Below are 25,714 nucleotides of genomic sequence, written 5' to 3' on the forward strand. Positions count from 1 at the left end.
TCTTGACTGTCAGCGCCGTAGGGAAAGTCAGTGCTTGGTGTGTCAGGGAACGTCTCTCCCTTCCTCTTGTCATATTTCTATGTACTTAATGTATTCACTCTCATTCCTCTTGGTTCACATAACACCAAATCAGTTAACAGGCAGGGTTTTACACGTTTTACTCATTTCAAGACTTTCAACGGAGCACAACGCCTTCACAATGTTTTAATTTTGAAGGAGAAGTCAATAACATTTTATTGGTTCTGACCTCAAATTGAACAAAAGTTGTTGGATTGCAAGATTTTGCAAGTGTTGCTGATTGTTATCACTCCACAGTGATTTCAAGTTTTCTAGAAACATGGATGGACTGTATTTTTACTGGGAATGCTCCAGTCTTCCAGGCCCAACTGTGAACAGCTCACTTAAAGCTTCTTTAAAACCCAACTAACATCAGTGCTTCAACGTAGATAGATGTTACAGAGCCTGAAAACCATCAGTACCAAGGTGGAGTTGCAGCCTTTTGCTACCAAATTGCCGTAATGGTGCACCGCATTACTGGAACAAAAGAATCCCTGTGGCACAAAAAGCATTTTGTACCTGGATAACTATTTAAAATAACATGATTGCTCTTACTCCTACTCAACACGAATTTATAAATTGTGAAGATGACATTTCCCAGACCCAAGAAGAGCAGCTTTAACGTGATGTCTATGAAGTCTCTGGGGAAGGACGCAGGTTCAGGAGAAGAGACACTAATGAGCATGTGCTGATAGCTGCACAACAGGGATGCAAACGAGTTGAGAAACTTCACTGTCATATGCTGGATGAGCAGAATCTGTCCTATCTTAGTGTCTGGAATCCAGTTTTCATAACGTAGCCATTAGTTGGACTAATGCAACAAACGAAGCTAATGTTAGCCTTAAAGGTCCTCACAAGAAAAATAACCTCATTGGCTAAAATGACTGTTTTTTATGTTTACATGCCATCCAGCTGTGTGAATTATTAATATTGCCAGAGCAAAGTAAGAGGTCAGCCATTTGTTTTTTAATAATTTTTTTCCAGACTTTTTAAAGCAACAATGGAATCATATTGAATAGTTGTGTACAACTGCTGTTCGTTCATACTGTTTGGTAATGATGAATAAAGTCAAACTTAAACTTAAACTTATAACCATAGAAAAGGAGAAAAGTCACCCTCACTATACGAGCTGTTTCAGGTTAAAAGTTGCGGGCCTATTGTCCAGAACTCATGTGATTTTGCACCAGTGTATATTCCACATGCTGCAGCAGAAATGCAAATATTATTCTTCATCTTATTTTTCTGTTTGGTTGCATTTTTTGATTTGTGTATCTTTCCACATACATATACTGTATGATTAAGCGGAGCAGTGGGAGCTGCTTTTACGATAAAAATGAGGCGGAATTTTCCATTATGGGCTTATCCAATAAAAATACTCACCTGAAACTGCATTCCACCATGATTGCACTTATGACAAAGACGAATTAATCAAAATGAGATGATACCTGTCACATCAAGGAACAGTATTAAACACCATTAAACCTGGGAAGACTCAGATAAGTATGACTAATCATGAGTGTGCCGACAATTGCATGGTGAAGTAAACTAAACAAGGATCTTACGCAAATAGAAGCTCTTTGATTTCTCTGTGGGTTTTGTTCAGCATACTCAGGCCTCACAGACTGGTACAGTATGATAAAAGAGAACTTTGGTATCTCTGTGATCAGTCAGTAGAAGATGGATAGTGTATAATCAGAAAATCAAAGTCATCATTCAGCTGGAGCCCCTGACAAGACCTGGTGTTGCTGTCACAGAGGGAGTTCTGTGCTTTGGAAGAAACACATCACATTTCTCCATGGAAAAGCTGACTCATGATTTCACACAGAGTGTGCATGATAACCATCCACTAATAACTTGGGCTGAGACATTATTTCAGTGGGAATGTGACTAAACACAACATTTCAGTGGAATCAGTGGTGTGTTAGTGAGGAAGCCCCTGTGAGAAGAATGGGAATGTGTTTGTGCTCACATGTGCTGGAATGGAAAATGTAGGCATGCTCAAATACATGCCTACATTTTCCAGACAGGTTACGCAAGTGTATTGTGCAAGTTAACATTCTTTCAACAGCGTACTATGAGCGCTGCAGTGGGACAGTCTGCTGCCCTCTATTGTCAACCTGCAGCTCACTGAGGTTACCACAAGCACAATTTAAAAGTGCTACTCTGCTGAAGGCCCAGATATCACATCCATGACTTCCAGACATGGAAATGAAAGGTTCAGATACATAATACATGTAATCTATAGGTAATGTGATTAATGAAGTGACCTGCTGTTAAATCATTTATAGGCTTAACTGATGTTTGCTTGTGAGTTTCTTGAACCAGATTTCAACTGAATACACTAAAGTGAAAAATAAAACTTCATACATGTGGATATATCTCACTGCAGACATTTTGACACATGACAGAAGGAAACATTAAAAACCCGGACACACACACACACACACAAAAAAAAACCCAAAAAAAAACCAAAAAAAAAAAACCTGTATCCCATTTACTTCAGCTAGTTACAGGAGTATCCTTGGGGAAGACACTGAACCCTAAAAACTGCCCCCGATGCTGTGCCATTGGTGTGTGAATTCATATGTACGTCACTTTGGATAGGATAAATGCATCTGCCAAATGAATAATTGTAATTGTAGTTATGTTGGACGAGAAGGCCTGGCTCGCAGTTGCCATTCAAAAATTTTCCAGAGGTGGTCAGTGGGGTTGAGACCGGGGCTCTGTGTCTCTGTGTCCCCCCCCTAAACTATTGCCTAATTGCATTTTGTTTTAGCATTAAGAAGACCCTTCACAGCATATTACCCCCTCCTCCACCAAGCTTTAGCATTCTGACAGGGGTTGCAATGGTTATGCTCCAGCAGGAGTATTGGTTAGCATACAGTCTGAAGCAGTGAGGTGCAGAGTTTGAGTTAATTTGGTAAACTGCCTTGCAGCCGGAAGCTGTTTGAAGTAAAATGTGTTGGATTTCTCCACAGCACAGTGCCTAAGCTCCAGGCCTCCTCACCATCTACCCGTAAGAGCCAAGCTCCACTTTCTTCACATCTGCTTTTAAGATCAAAGCTGGTCGGCGTTAGTGCTCAGCATCAGGGTCACTGATCACTTTCGATTCATTGCGTAAGCTCTGATGTGCTTTTCCAAGAGTTTTACTGATATGTCTCTGAAGGCTGTCCTGATGGTTTTGTAATGGAGCTGCCATGATTCTACAAGGAGTCTGTCTCTGTCTCTCTGAATCTTATTCTTACGAGCTGTCAGATCCTCTCAATCAACATTTATATTCTACATATACATTTATGACCAATTGAATTTTATGGAAAGCTCTGGAATTAATATACACTACTGAACATGTTGAAGTAAAATGCAAATACCAAATAAAATTTAATTGCATGTTTAACCATTTTATATGCTTTTTGTCAACGTGGAACTGACATCACTGACTGGCTTAGCTAACGTATGCTCTATATCAGTACAACCATTCTTTTCATGTTCAAAGATTACAGGGAGTTCTATCGCTGACAGGGGTCTAAGAGAAACAAATGAGGTTAACACTGGCTCAGTTAAGTGTCTCAGTAAGACATGACAGAGAGCCAGCATGCACAATACCAACACCCTGGAAGAAGCTTGACTAAATGGAATGCTTGTTGTTTTTATTATTGTTTTATTATTCATTTGAATAATTGATTTTAGGGTTAGGGTTAGGGTTAGGGTTAATAATTAATAATTAATATATTGTTAGTTGAACCACACTTAATCTCTTACTCACTGTTAGATCAGAAGATTGGTACCACTATTTTAGTTGTACACTAAATATGAAGCTGCAGCCAACTGCAGGTTCGTTTAGCTTAGCATAAACAAGAGAAACAGGGGAGGCAGTTTAACAGAAACAGTCTGGCTAGCAACTCTAAAGCCCACTAATTAACATGTGATATTTGTTTTGTTTTATCCATACAAATATTGAAATAGCGGCATGGTGGCGCAGCAGGTAGTGCGCGTGCCTCACAGCAAGGAGACACTCATTCATCGACTCTGGTTCGATCCCCGGGTTGGGCAGGGCCTTTCTGTGTGAAGTTTGCATGTTCTTCCCGTGCATGCATGGGTTCTCTCCGGGCACTCCGGCTTCCTCCCACAGACCAAAAACATGCTCATTAGGTTAATTGGTGACTCTAAATTGTCCGTGAGTGTGAGTGTGAATGGTTGTCTGTCTGTGTGTCTGTCTATGTTGCCCTGCAATCGGCTGGCGACCGGTTCAGGGTGTACCCCGCCTCTCACCCATTGCCAGCTGGGATAGGCTCCAGCCCCCCGCAACCCCGAAAGGGATACGTGGGTATAGAAGATAAATGAATGAATGAATATTGAAGTATATGGAGTTTTTCCTTAAATCTGAAAGGACATAATAACTGTAGCTGTTGAACAAAGGCCGTAAAAAGTGTATTAGTCCCTCTGAAATGTTGTGGCCTATCAGTAAAAACTAGCATAAAATACAAATACTCAAGTACCTGAAAGTGTACATGTGACATTGAGTTTTGTGTGTTTGATGTATGTGTCAATCTTCTATTTTACATAATTAACATCATCAGCTTAATTCATGCAGCAGAGCAATCAGCTAGCACACCTGGTATTCAGTAACTATTGTTTCCTGACACCTCTACCTGCTGATCATGGTTTTAAGCCTGAAACCTCTTATTCATTCTAAATGTTTTGCAGATACACTGAAACACACTGTACAAACTGTGCTGAGGTTGCCATTGTGAAAAGCTGGGAAAACTGTGCAGTAAATGTGGTGATTACCTGTTGGCATCTGCAGAATGATGTTACCAGAGGTCTGGCTGCTGTCATGTTACAGTACCACTGTGGGACCTCATCATTTATATTTAGTTGTCTTGATAACCCTTTGAAGCTGAGATAGATAATCAGAGATCACACCCTCACATGTGTGGGACGCCACCTCAATAGCCGGATGCGTTTGGGCTTCAGCGGAGAGGAAACAAGCCTCCCAGTGCAGACCAGTGTCACTGCTGCACTGGCTGAGCAGTTTCCTGAACAAACTGTCTAATCACACAAATCACAGGGGACTGTAAGAACCTTTTTTTTTTTTTTTTTTTTTTTTTTACTTCTTGAGGTAAATTAAGATGTGCATAACATCTCATTCCACTGTCACATTATATTTGTAATAAAACTGAGTATGTAAAAAACAAAACACATTAGTCATATGAACTTTTTAAACTGATAATATGTTAATGTTCTGTAGAGATTGTTCCACTGCAAGCGACTAAAAAATAACTCATTCAACCGTCAGAAAATATCACTGCAATTAAGTTTGAAGGCCTTAGGTAAAAAATAAAATAAAACAAAATCAAATAAAAAATAAAAAAAATAGAGTAGTGAATGAATATTGTTCAAATATGAAGATTATTATGTGACCACATACAGGAGTTTTGCAGGCTGACAAAAGTACAGATCAGGTCAAATACTTACTAAAGAACGCCGACAGATGGATGGAAAAACATTAAAAATGCTGTGAATCACATGCTATGAACTACACAGTCACCACATCTGAACCCAGCAGAACACCTATGGGAGATTTGGGAGTACTCTCCACCACCATCATCAAATCACCAAAAGAGGGAGTATCTCTTGAAACAATGGTGCTCATCTCTCCAGTTGAAGAATATGCCAAGCAGCAGCGAAGCTGCTCTGGAGGCTTGTGGCGGTGGAATAACATTTTTATGAAGACACGTCCTGTTGCTTTGTCCATGAATCTGTCCCCCTATAGCTTCCACCCAAAAATATCAGTGTTGATATGATCCTGGATCAGTCATACGATACCTTGTATCAGTCACAGTGTTTATTTATACTGTGACCTGTGAGAGATTCACCCTGCCTACTTTCCATTTGAAAGGCTATCTGTTGGGTTGTATTAATAGGCCGAGGTAACAAAGCACACACACTTTCCGGGTGGGCATTTTGGAGGGTGTAACACACACTAAATGTTCCTTGTGGAGCAGTGGAATAGCTGATTAGAGCAGCTAAGATAAGGACTGCTCAGACTTACTGTGAAGCAGTTAATTTTCAAAATAACATGTAAATGGAAATGCTGAGACACTGAGAGTAAAATAAATGAGTACTCACTGTCTTCAATATTTATTCTATCTATTTTTAATGTTGTTCTGTCTTATGTAAGCCACTTTGAATTGCTTTGCTGTTAAAAGGTGATATTAAAAAAAACCTGCCTTCAATAGAGTGGGGGCGAGGCCTTGGTCTGTTCACACTGTCACCACTAGATGGAGATGTTGTCTCTCTGTTCACTCACAGTAGAGGCTAGGTGCTGCGCAGCACTGAGTCCAGGCTGTGCAGTTTGAGGAGGAAGAAGGGGAAGGAGGAAGATATAAAAAAAAAAAAGCAAGTAGTGGAAGACAAAGCAGAAGAGCAGGAGCCTCCATCAGCAGAACTGTCTGGACCAAAACTATCATTAAACACAGAAATGTGTCTCTAATCCACACGGCACAATGTCTGTGTAGGTACAAGATCTTCGTTCTGCATCATTCACAACCTTAAGCACCAAGGGTAAGTCTGGAGAAACCATAGATCACTTAACACTATGACTTAGAGACCTGCGTTGAATTTAAGAAAAAAAAAAAAAAGTAGTTCTCATGAGAAAATTCTGAAAATGTGTGCCTCTCTTTTAGAAGGACTGATTGCTCCATGTGACAAACTGATGTTTAACGATACTCTCTTTCCAGTGAATGAAACAGTTTACTTGAAGATAGAATTAAAATATTGTCAAAAATTCTGTTTTTATATAACTCAGCACAAGTTTTCAAAGTTCAAAGACTACTAGCCCACAATGCCAGTTGAGCAAGTTCAACATGGAAGTGGACTTCTCTGCAAAGTTTTATTTATTTTCATGTATTGGAAGGCAGATTTTCTGGTAGGAATAATAATAATAACACTGATTACACTAATACTACTTAACCTAATGAATACAAAAGGGTCCAGCAGCAGAGATACCACAGCATCAGTGTCCAGTGCTGATGTGGAAAACCTGACCTCGACCTTGAGTTTGATCTGTAATTTTATAGAGCAGCTGACAACAGTTTGATCATCATTTATTGATTGGTTTATAGATGTCATGTGGAAGCTGAAGCTGTACAGGCTGTGTGAGGCCAGTCTGGATTTACAACAGCAGACTGATTCATTCCTGCAAACTACACAGGAATTTGTCGAGTGTATACAAAATTACATGAATTTTACCCTGAGATAATTACAACACAGTAACATACAAAGATATGTTCAGTAATACAGGAAAGAATATGACACTTAAAATAATCAACAGTAATGCTTCATTAATATTCTCAGTGCTGTAATTTACCATACGAGACATGTTTTCTAGTGACATTTGCACTGAATTTGAACACTTACATTTCATCAGATCACATTTAAAAAAATAATAATAATATACACCGAATGCAGAACAAAATTAACTATTTGAAGTTTCTGCTATTTTTATCTAATCACATTAACAAAGGTGGGTGGTGACTGTGGGGGCTCAAAACTGACAAACGTATCAACAATGGAATGGAGTGCATCAACAAATGATTCAGAAATGTTTGATGTATAATTGATTAAGTCTAACAAGAAATATAAAGATTTCAATTTTTCCTTTGACCTGAACAGTTGGTAAAATAAATCAAAGCCTGAGTTATTTAATTCCAAACAAATTAAAACTTTGTCTACAATTAGAATTTATTTACTTTGATTTTACTCCCATGCTGAACCAATCCTATAAAAACAGGTAAATGATTATAACTCTGACAAGACAAAAAAAACCCCCCCAAAAATAATAAACTAAGGAGCTGAAAAATAAAATAAGTTTTAATTAATGGTAAAGGGTAAACACAAAAAACTTTTTTTTTCTTTGGACCAACTGATTGGAAAAGAAAAACAATATAATTCATAGACATATTGTTTTTACACTCTATTTTAAATTTGACTACGTGATATGTTCAGGTATGTTTTTGACTCGTCTGATAGGCCTCAGGTACATTTTGTCAGTTTTGTTCCTCCATAGTGACAAGTGCCCTTAAATTCTAGTGCTGTTAAGGTTTATTTGATTCCTCAGGCTTTCATGAATAATTGTCATAAAAATGGACATTTACATAAGTTCTTCAGGAGAGCAGAGCAAAAACCAGCAGCCAGAGTTGTGCAGTGACCTGTGCAGCACCTTTCCATCGTCTATACAAACCAACAGCTGGAGTAGAGTAGCTTAAGCTAAAGCTAAATTACTTTCAATAACAATTAATAAAGAGTCAAACTGAAAAATACTTTGGTGAATACAAATACAATGTTTTCAGGAAATACAATTGTCATAGAGAGTCTGCAGAAACAAGCAGATAACCTGCCACAAACAAAGAAAGCATACAGTGAGGCCTTTGGCAGCATTTTACAAGATTCTTGAATAATGCTTGATTGTGGGGAGGCGTTACAAAGAGAGTCTGCACTTAAAGTTTAGCACCATATGAAATTTCCAGTCCGTCTGTGTGCTTCTTTCTGGCGTTACATGGTGCTGGATGTGATAAAGACGTAGATCCTGGCGAGGAATGAGGTGAACGAGCCCTGCCTCAGCAGCTTCATCTCCACGTCTATCAGGAAGTCTTTGGGCTCGCGGACTTGTCTCTGCAGGTAGACGGCACCTGTGAAACTGTTCAGCTTCCTGGTGCTGAAGTAGCCCTCCTCGTTGCCTTTGATGATGCCGATGATGATGTGGTCACCGGAATAGGCCGGGGATGGTCCGATTCGGAAGATCTGGGCGGGAATGATGATGTTGGTCTGGAAGCTGAGCTGGTAGTACGTGATGCGGATGGGGGAGTTCTGACAGTCTAAGGAGTTACTGGGACAACTAGTCCTCTCACAGCGTCTGAAGAGGACAAGAAGTCAAGACAGAGAGACAGAAGGGAAGAGGATGAATGAGTAAGACACGTAAACATACTGTATATATGTTTGTGTGTGTACATATATATTGGACATATGCTCTGAAGCTGATGCTTTTTTTGGTAAAAAAAAAAAAAAATAAAAGTAACAAACAATGAATAAAAATCCGGCAAATAATCAGTAAAAAACAAAAACCAGAGTTTCACTGACCTTTGTGAGTACAGCCTGTAGCTGAAGGCTCAAGAAAAAATTAAATAGAGTGTACAGTGTCTGTAATATAAGTAATCATATTCATACTGAGACCAAACTAAACGGCTCTTTCTGGGCCTTAAGATTCAGCAGTCAGATTTCTTGGTCTCTGGAGTGATCTACAGAGACAGACGCATTCACACTGTAGCCTGTAGGGTTATGAAAAAAAATCACTAGAAGTCAAAATTAGTTCTGAAACTTGTAGGTACTTGCAACAAATGATCTGCCTGTAAGTTAAGACTCGCCAACAGTCCTGCACTGAGCTACTGTCAGCGACGAAGCACAAGAGTTTAGTGATTATTCTGCTTAATGTGAACACAGCGTAAGAATCAGCTCTAGAAGTTTTTAAAGTGTGGGGAAAGGTGTCACTGATCTTGCCCACACACTGGAAGTGCAGTAAACCCTCTACCTGTACTGGTGTGAAGTTACAAGCTACTCCCATTTCAGCTATTTCACATCTACTGTAAAGAATTACATTGAGCACATGCACTCATTATTTTATGGTTATTCATGGCAACAAAACATCTGGTTGTCAGAGACTCCAGTTTGCAGTGCAGTTCCATACACTTCACTGGTTCATGAATGGCAAGGAATTCATCAACGACTTAATGGAGCTGATTTTCATTAAATGTTACTTGTGTGAGAATCTGTGCATCATCATCATCATCACTACTACACTGCTACTGGGAAAATACTGTAGTTACACGAGCAGTATCACTACATGTAGCACTGCCTGTGCACATCACTGCGAGGATTTCTTGACAACAGAAATGAGCACAGACCAGCGCAGTAATACAGTGCAGAGAACAGGCATCCTGCAGTGGCCACTTACAGGTCTAATACTCTGTGACTGCGTTTCCATTACACATCAGAATTTACAGCACGGACTAAAACTGTAGTGTGTAGTGATGTAGTGCACCATAAAATTTGCACAGCTCATGCCAAAACAAGAGTGTTTTAGAACCCGCTCCAATGAATCACAGGGTGGCACTAAAGGCAGACCGGGAGGCATTTTAATCTCAAATGTGTATCTGTGGCTGCCAAGTCCACTCATGAATGAAAGATGCCTCTCCACGCCGAGCCAGACCACATCACACTGAGGTTAATAAGGTGTCTCTTGATGGCACTGATAAGACGCCTCCTGTGGGCTGAGCAGAGAGTGTGTGTGCTGTTTCTGTCCACTGGAGCGCAGAGCGGGCGGACCTGCAGAGACGGCCCGAGGAAGCACCGAGCTGATCAAAGCCATCTGACTTCATCGTACCACTCGATGGGAGTCATGTTCGGTTACCAACCAGCCTCTACAGCTGCCACAGGTTCCCAGCTAACAAGACCCTTCTGTACAGCACACTGCACTGTAAGGGCATGGATGTACTTCTCATTAGAGGAGCGCAGGCAGAGAGAAACTAAGGGAAACCTATTGAAATATCTACCAGGTCAGTGCTTAAAGGGACAGTACGTCAGGTTTAAAAAGCCCAGGATATTGCAAAATAACCACAGTTAACCTGTGAGCAGAGACTTTATTGGTCCCGTTTACTAATTAAACTTAGGAAATGCTCTTAACATTGTCATCAAATAAGATAAACGGTCGCATTGGAGAAGAACATTTGAGGAGTCCAAAGAGGCAGAGAGAACAAAAGGTGACTCACGTGTCGGACACTTTCTTGTAGTTGTGAGGGCAATCAAAGGAGAGACATCTGAAGCCTCCCTGGAGGTTATAGCACGTCTGTCCATATGAACAGTTGTGCGTGCCAGTTGTGCATTCATCAACATCTGTAAAAAAAGAATAAATAAAAGAGATATCCACACTGAGAGAAAAAGGGTTTTCAGACATATAATTTTGGACATAACTCATTCATCTTCTGCTCTGTGTTTGCTTAAAATTAAGCTCCAGAAGGACATAAACATTGTGGGAAAGACGTGTATTCGCTCTCTTGCTGAAAGTTAGATGATATGATTCCCTTTCATGTCTGTCTCGTAAATATTAAGCCACAGCCAGCTGGTGATTAGCTTAAAGACAAATATGAAAACTACTTCTTGCTGATGGGCGGCCGGGTGCTGAGTCTTATTGTCTCCATTTACCTGCCAACCAGCAGAGGCCAGACTCATATAATACATGTAGTGAAGGCTTTGAAGGAATTTAAAAAAGTATTAAGTGTATTTATGGCAAAATGGAAATTACAACTATATTGTGTGAATCCACTGAATCATTTCCAGTGAGAAACATACTGTCTTCAGTTCGAGACTCATTTTCCAGAGAAGCACAGAGGACTGATAGAGAGCTTCATCACATGATGCAACAACAATCACCTGAAGATCAGCAGAACCAATCAGCTTGTGGTGGACTACAGTGCTTCACGTATGGATATTGCTGCAAGGAAGCTACAAACTGTAAAACTTGGCTGCTTCACTCACATCTTCAACCCAACAGCACAGAAGATCTAAACAGTCAGCACATTTTGAAGGTGGACACCCAAGATTAGTGTCACCAACTCAGTATCTGACCAAATGTGAATCATGGTCACAGTCTGCCCTTCTGTTCCTGAGGTATGGTGTTGAATTATGAACTGAAAAATGTTTCTGTAGAGCATCTTGATGTCACAGTGAAGGTGACCTTTGACCTTTTGGATAGAAAATGTCATCACTTCATTTTATCCTGTGAGACATGAGTGTGAAATTTTGTCAAAATTAGTGTATCAGTTCTTGAGTTACTGTTGAAAACCTGGTCGCAGGAACCTCGACCCTCGACCAGACCACCAAAATCGAATCACTTCATCCTTGAGTTCAAGTGAAAGTTTGGGCAAGATTCCTCAAAGAATTGCTAAGATATCACATTCACAGCCATGACTGTCGCCGGCAGGGAGGCATAAAAACTTTGTGTCACACTTTAAGAAAGTTATAAAGTGCTTTCCAAGCCTCCAGGAAGTCACTGCACCCACCCATAACAGGCTGGATTCGACAATACCTGCTATACATGCATGTAGTATGCAGTATGCAAACAAAAAGAAAACTCAGCAGTATGCAAAAAATACTTGGATGTCCAACTGATTTGGCAAAAACTTCCATCTCTCAGGTAAATGTTCATCTTCCTAAAAATTGTGAAAACCCACATTTATAATTTCTTGTTTTTCAGAGCATAAGGGGATGCTGCACAGTAGTGGTGGTTTGCCATTAGCCGTGTTACTGTTTACTTCCACTTTCCAAAACCAGCTAAGTCTGGCCCAGCAGCCTGCAAAATAAATCAATTTAACAGTTTGATACTGCATACTGCTATGAAATGCATGCTCATCAGTCGTATGTAGTAGGCGTTTCAATTACAGCTATAGTTACAATATAGCATGGAGCTCCCTGTAAAACCACAAATAGCTGTTTTCACATCTCTGTTGAGACTGTTTTCTTACACTGTATCAAACTTCTTTCTGAAGATTAGTTATTAGTTATTAGTTATGTACATTTTTTTATGATTCACAGCTGTGAATGTTATGTGACAACCCCCAAAATGCAGGATTTAGGAGCAAATGTGGCACTGTTTTTTTTTTTTTTTTTAAATTAGCTCTCTTTATTCTTTTAAACAGGCTTTGATTTTCTTTTTCATTATCTTTACACATGCAAAAGAAATGGGCTGAAACTTCTCAGTATGTACGCTCACAGTGCAGTCACTTCCTGCATTTTTAACAAGTTCCTTTTCCTTTCTACACTAAACAGAACAGAATGTTGGGTAAATGAGTAATGGTATATTGCAGAGTAACTGATATCTTGAATGAATGCATCAAATACTTCAGCTGCACACTGTCTTCATAAACATAGTTTATACTCATTTTTAATTTGGGTTCAGGCCAATTAAAGTTGTTCTTAAAGCCAGATCTGAACTGCATGTCCCTTCTGTCTGCTTGCAGTTTCCAATTTGTGGAAAAATACATTGAATAATGAGAATCAAAACAGTTTTGAAGACTGTTTCACTTGACAGAATGAAATTCTAAATGCAGGGAACACAAATTCCAAATGTAGCACATGAAGCAGTAAGACCCTGGAAAACTGCCTGTTCCGGAGATGACATGCTGTGACATACTGCATATTCATTAAGACTCACCTCTGCAGGTACGTCCATTGGAGGACATAACGTATCCATGAGGAGGACAGGAACACTGGTAACTGCCAGCAACATTGACACACTGGAAGGCACAAAGGTTCCCGATGCTCTGAGAGCACTCATCAATATCTGTTAAAAAAGACACACACAGCTCTTCAGTCAGATCAGAAGCCAGTGTGCAAGTCAAAGGCAGGTTCAAATAAAGCAGTGGGTGTTTTCCTCTTTACCTTTGTGTGTGTGTGTGTGTGTGTGTGTGTGTGTTACAGGAAACATCCACTGTATTTTCCACACCCTGTTTCCCGCTCTGCCCTTCCACAGCCTCACTGTTGAGTACCATTCTGTACAAACTGCTGCAGACACATCAGCTGCATTTGTTGTGTGCTGAAGCAAAAGAGTGCTACACAGCTGTTCTGTTCCTTCACTGTGCTCCCCTCTGGTACACAATGCTCATGTGTGAATATATTGAGACTCAAAAATATTTGCGTTGCTTTCTTGGGATCTGAAATGCAGACAGCTACTGAGGTGACTTGCATGAGCCACTTTGCTCAAAGTACTTCATATCTTTAAAATTATGTCAAGCTGACAGTGCAGCACCTTAAAGCCTTACCTGTGTTACTTTTACATCCATCATATAATTTTACACATTATCAAGTTAAACCTGATTTGGTTGATTTTGAAAAGTACATACATGAGGTTGCAATAACAACTACCGTTGAAGGCTAATTTCAAGCCCCTCCAATTAGATTTTTTTTTTGTGTGGTTATCATTTTTTTCTTGCAAATGATTGACAGTATTGGAGCCATGGGATGCAGGTCAAGGAGGGCATGTGTTTGTATCTGTGTCTGTTACATTGTCTTCTTTGACACGACCAATAGGGGGTGCCAAAGTCTAAAACTTTGCAGCTGTTCTGTTCTTTTGGCCACTTCATGGGAAGTGAAAAACACATTCACTCCCTTTAGTAAGCAAACTTATACAATCTAATGCACTCCAGTACAACAGTTCTGACATATTTTCTACTTTTACGAAGCTTGTAATGTCAGGCTAATTTATCTATTTGTTCATTACTGAGGACGTAGTTAGTGGTGGCGTTTACTGGACCGTATTCATTAAAATGTGTTTCTTCTGCCCCCAGTGGGCAACATTAGAAACACCTCTTATTAGAGACATTAGAAATATAATACAGTCCAGTTCAGCATGACAGAAAATTACGAGCTCAATAACATAGATGTAGTTAAGTTACCACTTCTCTCGCAGTGTCAATCAAAACTGAACATTATTATCTTTGTAAAGGTAGAGCTGATCGCTGAGCGGTGCTGAACTAAGCTGGACCTAATAGTGGCCCCTGAGTGAACCTCTGACATATAACTGCTTTCTTAAGTTGTTTTTATGAATGCGTTATCAATTATATATCTAAACTTCAAACAGACCACGAGCATCAAATTGTAGGCCACTGTACACCTACATATAATATTCATCTGAAGTTATGTGTCTGTCCAACTGACTAATGTCCTGTCCTACATTCAACCTCCTTTTAGATATGTTTTTGGTCTCCACCAACTCTACCAGTCTCTGCCTCTTGAACTTGATAGAGAATACCTTCACAGGTGTGTCCGTCCTCTTTCAGGTAGTAGCCTTGGCGACAGTAGCATTGATATGAGCCGTAGATGTTGGCACACTCTTGGCTACACGGGTTTTTGTCACATTCATTGACATCTAAACACAGAAAAGGCATGGTTAGAGCTCTTCCTGTTTTTCAAAACAAGGATTGGGCAGGCTGTCGCAACCCTCTCGGACATCCCTAATGTCTCTGTGGCATTCAGCCCCTTCAGAAAATGTAAGTCTTTGAAATTAAAGTGCTAAATCTTAAAATTAGTCACAAATATAAATCATAAACCAGCTGGGCACTGCAGTGTACAGTGAATATTACTCAAACAGAGGGAAAGTGCATTTGTTAGGGACTATTTTCAGGTGAGGATTAATACACACTGGGTGCTGTAGTGAGTACTTGGGACGGCAGGATGGTGTATATGGACTGGGTCAAACTGAATTGTGTGTGTTTATGGTGATGAAGAAACATGTCATCCAGTGTAACAGCATGACTGGACAATGATGGAGCTCTATGGCACAGGAGAAGCAGACATTTAGGGTCATGTGGAATCCATTTGACTTTTTGCCAGATTCCTTGTTATTTTATTCCAAATACCATGTTTTCTCTTTAAATTTTTCTGAATTCTGTGTTTTATGATTAAAGCACATTTTGTAGAGGATGGATACAATTTAAACTATTCAATAACAAAATTTTCAAAATGTAATGAATATCAATGAATTATTTGACATTATCAACATTATTTCTAATCAAACAGATCGTCTGCAGGACAGCCTCCATATGCAGCTTGAACACAGCGGGTAAGTGGATCTGATGGAGGCGACTCTAATGTTACAGGCAGCACTCCTCCTTGTTAATGATGCTTGACCTGAAACTAATGTAGCTTTTTCATTTATTTCCTGGACTGATTTGCAAAAAAAGGAAAAATAAATGTCTGTTTAATGAGGAATTTTCTCAAGTATTTGCAATTCAGAAGTTCATTACAAACTTTTGATTTCTGTTCATTAGACCCTGATGTTATTGTTGACATTTAAGCTGGTGAAAGATAATGGATAGGGGGTACTCCATGGAGATGAATGGTATTCAAGGTATATATGATGTGTTTTTGGTTATTTATATATAAAATATTTAAGTGTATCAGGTATGACGATAATGAGGTGTTGTTGTCGTTTTTTGGTTGCTACATGATTTTTTAGCGTTGTTAAGACTCTGGGTCTTTGTTTTGTTGATCTGGGAGGTGTTTCTGGGGAAGTGGGTTGTGGAATTCAACTCAGTGGTTTCTGATGTCATTTAAAAGCATATTTATTTCTATATTTATTATCTGAAGAAAGCTTTAAATGTCTGGAACGAATTCATCTGAAAAGCATTAATCAAAATCTAATCACGCCGTCGCTCAAACCTTGATAAATGCAAAGCTTCACCTTTGGAGCATGAACAGAAACCTTCATAACTTGATTAAGTTCTCTGAATAATGACTGTGACATGCCAAAAGCAATGTAAATCATGCTCCTGGTCAGCCTTGCTCTTTAGAGCACAACCACGTCTCCAACACACTGATGACTGACAGCACCTGAACCTGGAAACCATTATGTGTGCATGTCAGACGCCTCCACATCCAAGAGACGGAGACTAAATTAAATTCCAAAAGAAAACAGTTTTTGCTGAGAGCAAAGGCTTACAAAAGACTCATAAACAGTTTCCTATCAGTGTACAGAATCTGCATGGTCTGTGCAAAGCCTGCTTTTAGCTTTTGATGCCAGCGCTCTCCCCAGAGGCTCACCCCTTCACCTTAAATTCTTCAAGGAAAATAAGACAGACCATCTAAACAGGTGGCATTTAAGTTTGCAATATGTTAGAGAAAAAAAAAAGTCTATCGTACCTTCACAGTTCTTGCCATCAAATGCTAGGGAGAAGCCAGCTGTGCATGAGCAGTGGTAGGAGCCTGGGGTGTTTTCACAGGTCTGGGCACACAGCCTGCCAGGATAGCGCCGGCACTCATTTACATCTGTCAGTGCAGAGCAGGAGCCATTAGACAACAGACAGATACCTCCAGGCCACGAAGAACTCATTCAGACACACACCCAGTGATGTGGAGAGTGACTTTTTCATGTTCTGTGCTCTTTTTCTGTACCCCCACTTACATCTATTTAACAAGAAGCCAAGCATTTCACAGTGGATTTTCAATTAAGACATCACTGAAGTGGGACGATTCAAAGCTATATAAGGGCTTCCAGTTAATCACTTGTTACCACAATGTCATGATAGATTTTATATGGATGTTTGTACTATTTACTGAAGAGATAAGTTGCTGGAAACCAGAAAACAAAAACTTTTTAGAAGTGAATTTGTATGGGGCACTTGTCTGCATTTCTAAAGCTTTTCCCACATAAGTTAGCTCTAACTTAGCTGACGAACACAGTGCATGGGATTCCTGTGAGACCTGGTAGCTAGTAGCAATAGATATAGCACTAACAGAGACTATGCAAAGTTAGCTCTTACAGGTAGTGAGAAATGAACTGTGGGTGGGTCCCAAACCATCAACATGCAGCACAGGTTAAGAGTGCAGAAGTACCATTGTTAGCATAAATGGCCATGTTAGCATGCACAAAATCCCTGCTGCTGCCTGCTGCTCAAGTTAGCAACATGGGAACCCCTCACAGCAGAAATGTTAACTCTTGCAGGCAGTGAGTTGGTAGTCTACAGTCCATACAGTAAAAATGTAAGAAAAACAAAAAAAACCCCTCACACTGGTAGCATTTGCATTTAGACAAAGTAATGTCAGGCTACATGAAACTGCTGCTGTTTACCATGACGAGATATCAGACACAACATGTGTGTGTCTGAAAATGCAATGGTTGCACTGAAAACAAACTGTGTCAGTACAGGATTACTGGGCCCTCAGTCAGTCCATTCTTTCTTCTGCCCCCCGTGTTTGCACGTCAATCTTGTTGGGAAACCCATCTATGCTACCTGAATGGATTTCGGAACACAACTTCAAACCTTCCTCCTCCACACACAGGTCCACTGCCTCCGTCTCAAACAGTGATGCAGGTGTTGTGAGAGAAAGCATCTGCTTCTGGGACCACCTATAAGCTATTCCTGCCTTAGTCTCACCTGTCTGATTATTGCTATAAGAAAGACACTCTCCACTCCTGTTTTTGAAACAGGTACTTTAGGAAAGATGGTGATGAAATGGTAGATATAAACTCTGTGCAACAAAGGGAGAGAAGGAGTCAGGTAGACTCTAGCTTCACCACTGGCATACAATGAAATAGTCTGTGTTGTAACAGTTCCAGATGTCTGTCAGTTCACTCCAGTCGAAGGACATTTCCTCTTTGACATATGACATATACAAGATACAGTAAACTCCGCTCCAAACATAAACATGGAATCCACTGACTGTGACATGGCAGCAAGGTCAGCAGGATACCTAGCTAACTCACCTACAAAGCTACACTATGTGTCAGCATGGGTATTTTAGATATCTGAGTTAACAGTGCTTGATTGCATTGCCTGTCATGATGAATCCTTTCTTCCCCTTGCAGGCTTACACCTATGTGTTTCTTTCGGCTCTGCATTTTCATTAATGTGTTTCGACCATTACCAGTCACCTGTCCTGTGTCCAAAATGACTCCCTTATTCACATATTCTTGACAACTGATATAAAAGTATTACTTTACTGCATAGTGGGCAGTAAATGGAGATTACAGGCACTTATGAATCATCACTGACAGGTATAGAGCAGCAAAACTGTGCTCACTGCATCATTCATCATTGCCTTGTTGCTGTTCCTGCTCCTGTCTTTGTTCACGTACCAACCTTCCTGCAAATGAATGTGTGTTATGATCAGTAAGAGTTAAACTATGTGAATATTAGGATTTGAGCACACTGAAATTAACAGCTGGTGGCACTAATTCTCCAGTCGGGTGCCATTAAACCATTTCAGATCCAGAAGGGTAATTTCAGAGCGCAGATAGATTTAAGATGTATGACATTTACTAATTTTTATTCCGCCGTGCCCACATGCTCTCACATCTCATCTCACCATGTTAACAAAAGTAAAACATTGTTTGTGTGTCTGCCCCATGATTCATATGTGCTCCACATTTTTTGGGTTCTTCTCTCCCCATGCTACACTCTTCCATCCAGCTTCATGAAAATCAGGCCAGCAGTTTCTCTACGATCCTGCTGACAGACAAACAAACCAACAAACCGAACCGAAAACAACATCGCCGGTGGAGGTAATAAGAGGGCACAAAGAGACGACATCATGAAAAGAGTGCCAGTCAAACACTGGAAAATAATGAAGAAAACATTAAAAGAAATATGGCCTTTATGTTTCTTTAACGTATTAACAGTGTTTGAGGAAAGTTAGTCTCTTCCACACAGATCTGTTTTTGTCTGCCACTATTTTTTAATGTCTTCGGTGGTGGGGAAGCTTCGCGCGGATCATGATTTATTCGTTAAGTCTGTTTTCAATGCACTGTCTTGCATTTTGCTCTTTTCAGTGTTGATACTCAGGTTTTTTTTTTTTATGTGCAAATTAAAAATGTACATAGAAAAAGGTGGATGGAAACAATTTAAGCTTGGGTCCTCCTCTCTGATGCCTCGTTCCTTGAGACTCCTTTTTCACCAGGCTTTAAATTGCCATTATTTATTCTCCCACATTTTGAAATGTGATGGGAAATGTAACACCTATATCCAAAAATACTTTGAATCTGCAAACACAGATTTTATGTCAATGCTTTAATTTCATTTGGATTTTTATCACTGTGTTGCAGTCCCAAAAAATCAGATCCTCATATAATTAGCTCTGATTATCAGTAAAAAGCTGACAGGAAATGCCCTCCCTGTTCTGTTTACTCTTATCAGCCATCACAATTAGCACAGAAACTTCGTTTTTTGGCTCTGCACACTGAGTTTAACTGAGCCCATTTCCTGCTGCCAGAGCAGCTCTTGCTTGGACCACTAAACCTCCAATCTGCTCATTATCAACTCATAGACCTGACACAGCAATACGTACCAATGCAGGCTTTGCGGAAGGCGTCATACTGGTAGCCCGTCTGACAGTCACAGCGGTAGCTGCCAGGGAGGTTGTGACAGATTTGGCCCACTCCACAGCGGTGTGTCCCCATCTGACACTCATCAATGTCTAGACAGGCAGAGAGAGCGATAAAGCGCCTCAGCAATGACCCACTCTGCACCTGACTGGATCTAACTTAAACACAGCGACTCCCACCCACAACACATCACCACAGCATAAACACAAGCACACACTCAGAAATACATACATATGCATGTCATGCTCACTGTGTCTCTCACAGGTTCACAAAAATGACAACTGTTTATATCTGGAAAACTGCTGCGTTCTATATAAACTGTGTTACATATAAACAAGTGCTGAAATGACGAGTCCATTAATTGATTAGCAGAAAATTAACAGACAGCTCATCAGGACCAAAGTAGCCGAAAGCCATGCTGCTAGTGTAGCTAAATTGAATCAACAGATTGAGAAAACAACCTGACAGCAAAATCCTTTTAGTAGCTGTTCTGGAGCTTTTCATGGATTTGTTTTTCTGAGCACGTTGAGGACTTAATATGCTGATGAAGATCATGTGATTAAGACCAAAAGCTCCAGATCAGCTACATACTGAGACTTTATTGTGAGATTTCATTTATATATTTACACAATCTCTTCATATGAAAACATTTTTACTCGTTTATTGTTTCAAAACTTTCAGTTTTTAGTGTTACTTTTATGATTTAAAGTCACTCTATTTTTTTATTTTCCCCCCTCTTATCTTGCGTCTTCATTCCTGTGATTGGCTTGGTCTGCTCATTCAGACCAAAGCAACAACCAATTACTGGCTCTCCCTGTGTTGGCCTTTGTCCAGCACTCAAACAGTGATAATCTGGATAATTCCACTGGCGTTCCAGCGCCTGTGGTGGTTGGACCCCTATTAAAAATGAATTGCAATAAACTCTGTTATTATAAAGAAATCATAGTAACAAGGTGAGTTTTTTTTAAAAAAGTAATTTATTTCATAATTTCATGTCTATATATTTTACATGCATTTATATATATATTTATATTATTTAATAATATCTTATTTATTCATTTTATTATGTGTGATTTGGTGTCCATATACTGTAACTGACCCTAACTGGTAGATATTCAGGCTCACTCTTCTCTATTATGGCATTTTGTAACTACGCATGTGAGCACTTAATGTTCTCTTCACATCGTTTCATAGCTGCCAGGCTCCTTTGTCCATGCTGTTGTGTTTAAGAGGTAAATCTCACCGACACACTTGGCTCCATCGGGGCTGCTTTGGTAGCCGTGGCTGCACATTTTGACCTTCTTCTGGCACGTGAAGGAGCCCACTGTGTTGATACAGTTAAAGCCTAAACTGCATGGCTCACTCAGGCTGCTGCACTCATTAATGTCTGCAGAAACACACAGAGAGAGAATCAAGCCTCACGACAGCTGAAACAATGACACTTCCACAGGAGAATGATTGTTAGGATGTTTAATCCTGATTGACAGACCAACCTATGTCTGCTTCCTCACAATCATTTTAACAGAACAATTATGTAGTCATGCATTTACTTGTTGACTTGTTGGCAGTAATCAATGTCTTCCTACTACATGGTGGTTCCAATACTCAGGGAGCAGTGTTGGTGGAGCAGGCTATGAACTGTAGATTTAATATATGTGCATGTCATCAGGAGGATGTTGATGTGATTCAGCAGCTCGAGGCAAAAAACAAAGTCACAGAAATGCCAAACAGTGCTTGAATAGAGGGTGCAAAAGTCACAGAATTTGCAAAACTGTGACAAAAGGGGTTAGTCTGTACAATCAGAATAAACGTTTCCAACAACACACAAGTTTACATAATGAGAAAGCTAAAGGAAGCCTTCCACCCACAGTGGTAGATCTGGAATGTCTGTGCTGTCATATGATTACTTTGCTCTGCATGGCTTTATATCAGCTGAGGTGTATGAAGCTTTTACGATATCAGGAGCACACAGGCGTGAACCCTGTCAGATGATGTTTCCCTTCACATTTGCTAAACAAATTGTAAGCAATATCAAGAAAAGCAGGATGTCAAGTGAATAAATGGTTTTATTTGGGGGTTATGTGCTGGACTCTTTCTTGGCCGGTCATGTCATTGTAAGGGTACCAGGCAACCAATGGAGAGACTCCACAAAGTCACTGTGACCAACCAAAATGTGTTGCAAAGTATTTTGAGAAACATCTCTGCACACCTGAGTGTGAGATCAACAAGAAGAACTCCTGCACACTGTCTTGTTTTCTGCTTAAACATTAATAAGATTCTAATATTTGGTCTGCCTTCATCTGGGCAGCCTCTCAACACTTCCATATATATATATATATATATATACAGATAGGAGCTGCCTCAATAATCTAATCATCCAATCAGAGGACTACAGAGACTGGTTTGACTGATGATCACCCTGAACTTACTCAAAGCATATGCATCACTTGTTCTTTTGTATTTTTGGACAACAATGTTGCTTAAGATTTATTGGTCTCATTATATTGAGTCATTTTGTATCTTTAATGCTATTTTCTGTCTAGTGGCACAGATGATTTAAGTAAGCTCAGGGTGATCATTGGTTAATCCAATCTCTGTAGTCGTCTGATTGGATGACTGAATGATTGAGGTAGCTCCTCTCTGTACTGTACATACTATATGTGTGGAAGTCTTGACGTGCTGAAAGAAAAATGAAAAAACATGTACACCCCGATACGCAACTGGATAGGTGCTGGATCACAAAGTGCCTGGCAAAGTAAAAAAAAAAAAACAAGAGAGTCACATAGCAAATAGCTCCAGTCTGAAGGACTTTAATTAGCTGCTGCATGACGTTTGGAGCACTGGGCTCTTCCTCAGACGGCTTCTAGTGTTGTGATGCCACCCATACACCTGACGAAGGTCGTAGAGGCCGTTATCGTCTTATGAATATTTCAGCTTAAAGCAAGACAGTGAGCGGGAGACCTTCTCATTATTTTCAAACTGTACCAAGCCAGCTAACAGTCGCACACAAAACCCCGATAAAATCACAATTTGTTATTTTTACACTTGCCCACTTGTGTTATTAATTTAAGACAGCTATAATGGGTATTTTTACAATAACACTGCATGAAATGAGCATGTGAAAACAATGTGAGAATGTAAAAGGTGTCTGAAAGGAGCTTTAAAGTTTTAACTTATTGTTCAGCTGTCTGATCCACAGCTTTGCAGTTCTGGTTCACTCTCACCGCTCTCACAGTGCCGGCGGGAGCAGGATGTGGGGCGCTAGAGCTGTTTGATTAGGTCCTTCTCCCCATTGGCTATTTAACGGTCATGTGTTATGAGTTTCCATTAGCCAGCAGAGAGCAGCATTGACAGCCTCTTACCAATACAGTTGCCATGGGAGTCCTGTGTGAAGCCGCTGACGCACTTGTGTTTGGGATTACACAGGAAAGAGCCGACTGTGTTCTCACACACAAAGCCCATACCACAGTTATGGGTTCGCAGAACACATTCATCAATGTCTGGAAGAAAGAACAGATAAACATACAGTCAAAAAGATCACACTTCATTAAGTTGTAAAGATTTTTAAAATCTGCTGTCAACTCTCGGAGCTTCAGTCTGAGCTCTCAGCTTGTTAACCGTGCAGTAGGTGGCACTGTGACTCAAGCACAGAGCAAACATGTGCACCAGGAATTCAAACTTTCACTTTGTCAGTGTTTAACTGTGGAAGAATTCCCCTCCCATAAAAATATCACTTGTTCCAACTCTACAATTAACAGAAGTTGAACAAAACTTCTTAAATGACAGTTATTGAATCTCATGAGCGATGGATGGAGTTTAAATGGAAGATTTGTTCTTTTGTGCTGCGAGCTCGTTTCTCAGGAGTTCACATTGTATCGAGTCCACTGAGACTCGTTCGGTGGCACATAAGCACTTATGGTCTTAATTTGGGTTTTTTTTCTCTACCAATCATCATCAGAAGGATGCATTTCCAACGCCATAGTAGAGCTCTCTCATTTTTTTCATGCAGCTAATTAGTTCTTCCCTGTTGGATGGTCGACTAAATATTACCTTCATTATCTGGCTACATTGATTAGTCCTCCCTGGTGCCAAGTGCTGATGACACGAGTCACAGAGCTTAAAAGTACTTTAACGCCTGCGTGCAATGCTGCGCCTCTGGGTGATTATCTTGTCACATGCTGAACCTGGGCATCTGCTGAAACACAAATATGACTACCGGGGCCAAAAAACATTTGCATAAATCTTAATAAAGCCTTGCTGACTGAGTTGACTTTAAGCCATGACCACAGACACATTGCCACAGTATAGTAGGAATCTCCATTTAACTCTCTGGTTTCTACGCATTGCTCTGAAAATTTGCACAGCTTTTTCTGTCACTAATGTTGATTGTCTCCACCTAAACAGTGGTTGAAGGTGAAAATGAACTGTCTAAATATATCCTGTTCCTTTTAAAGAGACTCTTTGAAAACAATTGTCTGCCATAAATAATGCCTTGGCACTCCAATAGCATCCACACCATGATGTACTACACTGCAGTCTTGTATTCAGGGACTTGTGGTGCTCAAGGGGCCCTTTAAGGACAAATGATTCTTGGTTTTCAGCAATACAATTAGAAAGAGCAATAGAGGGGACGTGATGACAAACTTTAGGACCAGAATAGACTATGTGTGCATGCATGAGCATCCATTACGCTGTGCTGCAGTTGAAGCCAGGGGCATTGGATTTGTGTGCTGTTGGTTGCTGGCTCCTCTTTAAATTGCTGAGAAACTGGCAACAAGTAACACACTCCAACACAAACATGAGCCCCGGCCAAACATAAGTGCCAAGTTGTGTTAGGAAGTGGAAATACACTGAAGGTAATGTTTAGAACCTCGCAGTGTGAAGTCTACACCTATATGTGAATGAGTAATTTGAGTTTCATCTAGACGCTCTGCAGGCCAGTATCCCTGGCTATCCTGTCCAAATAGGACTAATCTGCAGCTCATGATGGAAGTCCAAGGCCAACATTCAGTGTCAGTGAAGGATGTGTAATGAGGTGAAAAGTAAGGGTGCGGAGGTCAGGGTGGTAGATGGGCATGTAGCTCTTACGACTTTCACACAGGAGACCAGAGTTTGCATCTTGTTACAGATCAGCAATTTACTTTTTATCAACTCTTATCTTTTCTTTCTAAAAACCATTGGCATTGGATTTAAAAAACCCTGCCGTCGCTGAAAGTAATCCAGGCACTTGCAGAATAGTCCAAAATTGACGTTATAGTCTGCCAATAGGGTTGTGGTTTTACTTTACTGTCCTCTCTGTCTTATTTTCTTGACTAGAAAGAGGCAAAAATTCCTGTACTGCATATTGAAGAAGACATCATCAGCATTTCCACTGACTACTTAAGTGGTTCTGGAGAAGACTGCTGGGTAAATTGGCTTAATGAAATACATCAGGAACAATGAACTCACCCTCGCATATACTGTTCCTCAGCTGGTAGCCTGCAGGACAAGTGACCTGCACCTCGCATACAAATGAACCCACTGTGTTCATACAGTGCTCACTGGGCCGACAACTGTGGGTGTTGGTTGCACACTCGTCCACATCTGCAGAAGAAGAACAAGGGTGACTGTGTGTGAAATGACCAGCAGGAGAGGGGGGCGGTCAGAAACAGACTCCTTGACTGTCACCATGATGGAACTCCATGAGTCAGCAGCACATGGACATCAGCAAAAAAAACACAGAAGAAA

The 25,714-nt window shown here is 40.3% G+C and overlaps 1 protein-coding gene across 1 annotated transcript in view; it reads right to left on the minus strand.

Annotated features, from left to right (window-relative positions):
- Window positions 1–7,147: 7,147 nt before the first annotated feature.
- The window catches only part of fbln2 (fibulin 2), a 68,885-nt gene continuing 50,318 nt past the window's right edge, over window positions 7,148–25,714 (minus strand). Inside the window, exons 10-18 of the mRNA XM_076754104.1 lie at window positions 25,436–25,570; window positions 23,350–23,487; window positions 21,231–21,374; window positions 19,951–20,079; window positions 16,807–16,932; window positions 14,918–15,034; window positions 13,322–13,450; window positions 10,881–11,004; window positions 7,148–8,971 (exon numbers count right to left, since the gene is read on the minus strand). Of these exons, the coding sequence (XP_076610219.1) occupies window positions 8,611–8,971; window positions 10,881–11,004; window positions 13,322–13,450; window positions 14,918–15,034; window positions 16,807–16,932; window positions 19,951–20,079; window positions 21,231–21,374; window positions 23,350–23,487; window positions 25,436–25,570 (1,403 nt within the window). The 3' untranslated portion in view covers window positions 7,148–8,610. The remainder of the gene's footprint in view (window positions 8,972–10,880; window positions 11,005–13,321; window positions 13,451–14,917; window positions 15,035–16,806; window positions 16,933–19,950; window positions 20,080–21,230; window positions 21,375–23,349; window positions 23,488–25,435; window positions 25,571–25,714) is intronic.

Source organism: Chaetodon auriga, chromosome 2 (assembly GCF_051107435.1).
Source record: "Chaetodon auriga isolate fChaAug3 chromosome 2, fChaAug3.hap1, whole genome shotgun sequence".
Lineage (NCBI taxonomy): Eukaryota > Metazoa > Chordata > Actinopteri > Chaetodontiformes > Chaetodontidae > Chaetodon > Chaetodon auriga.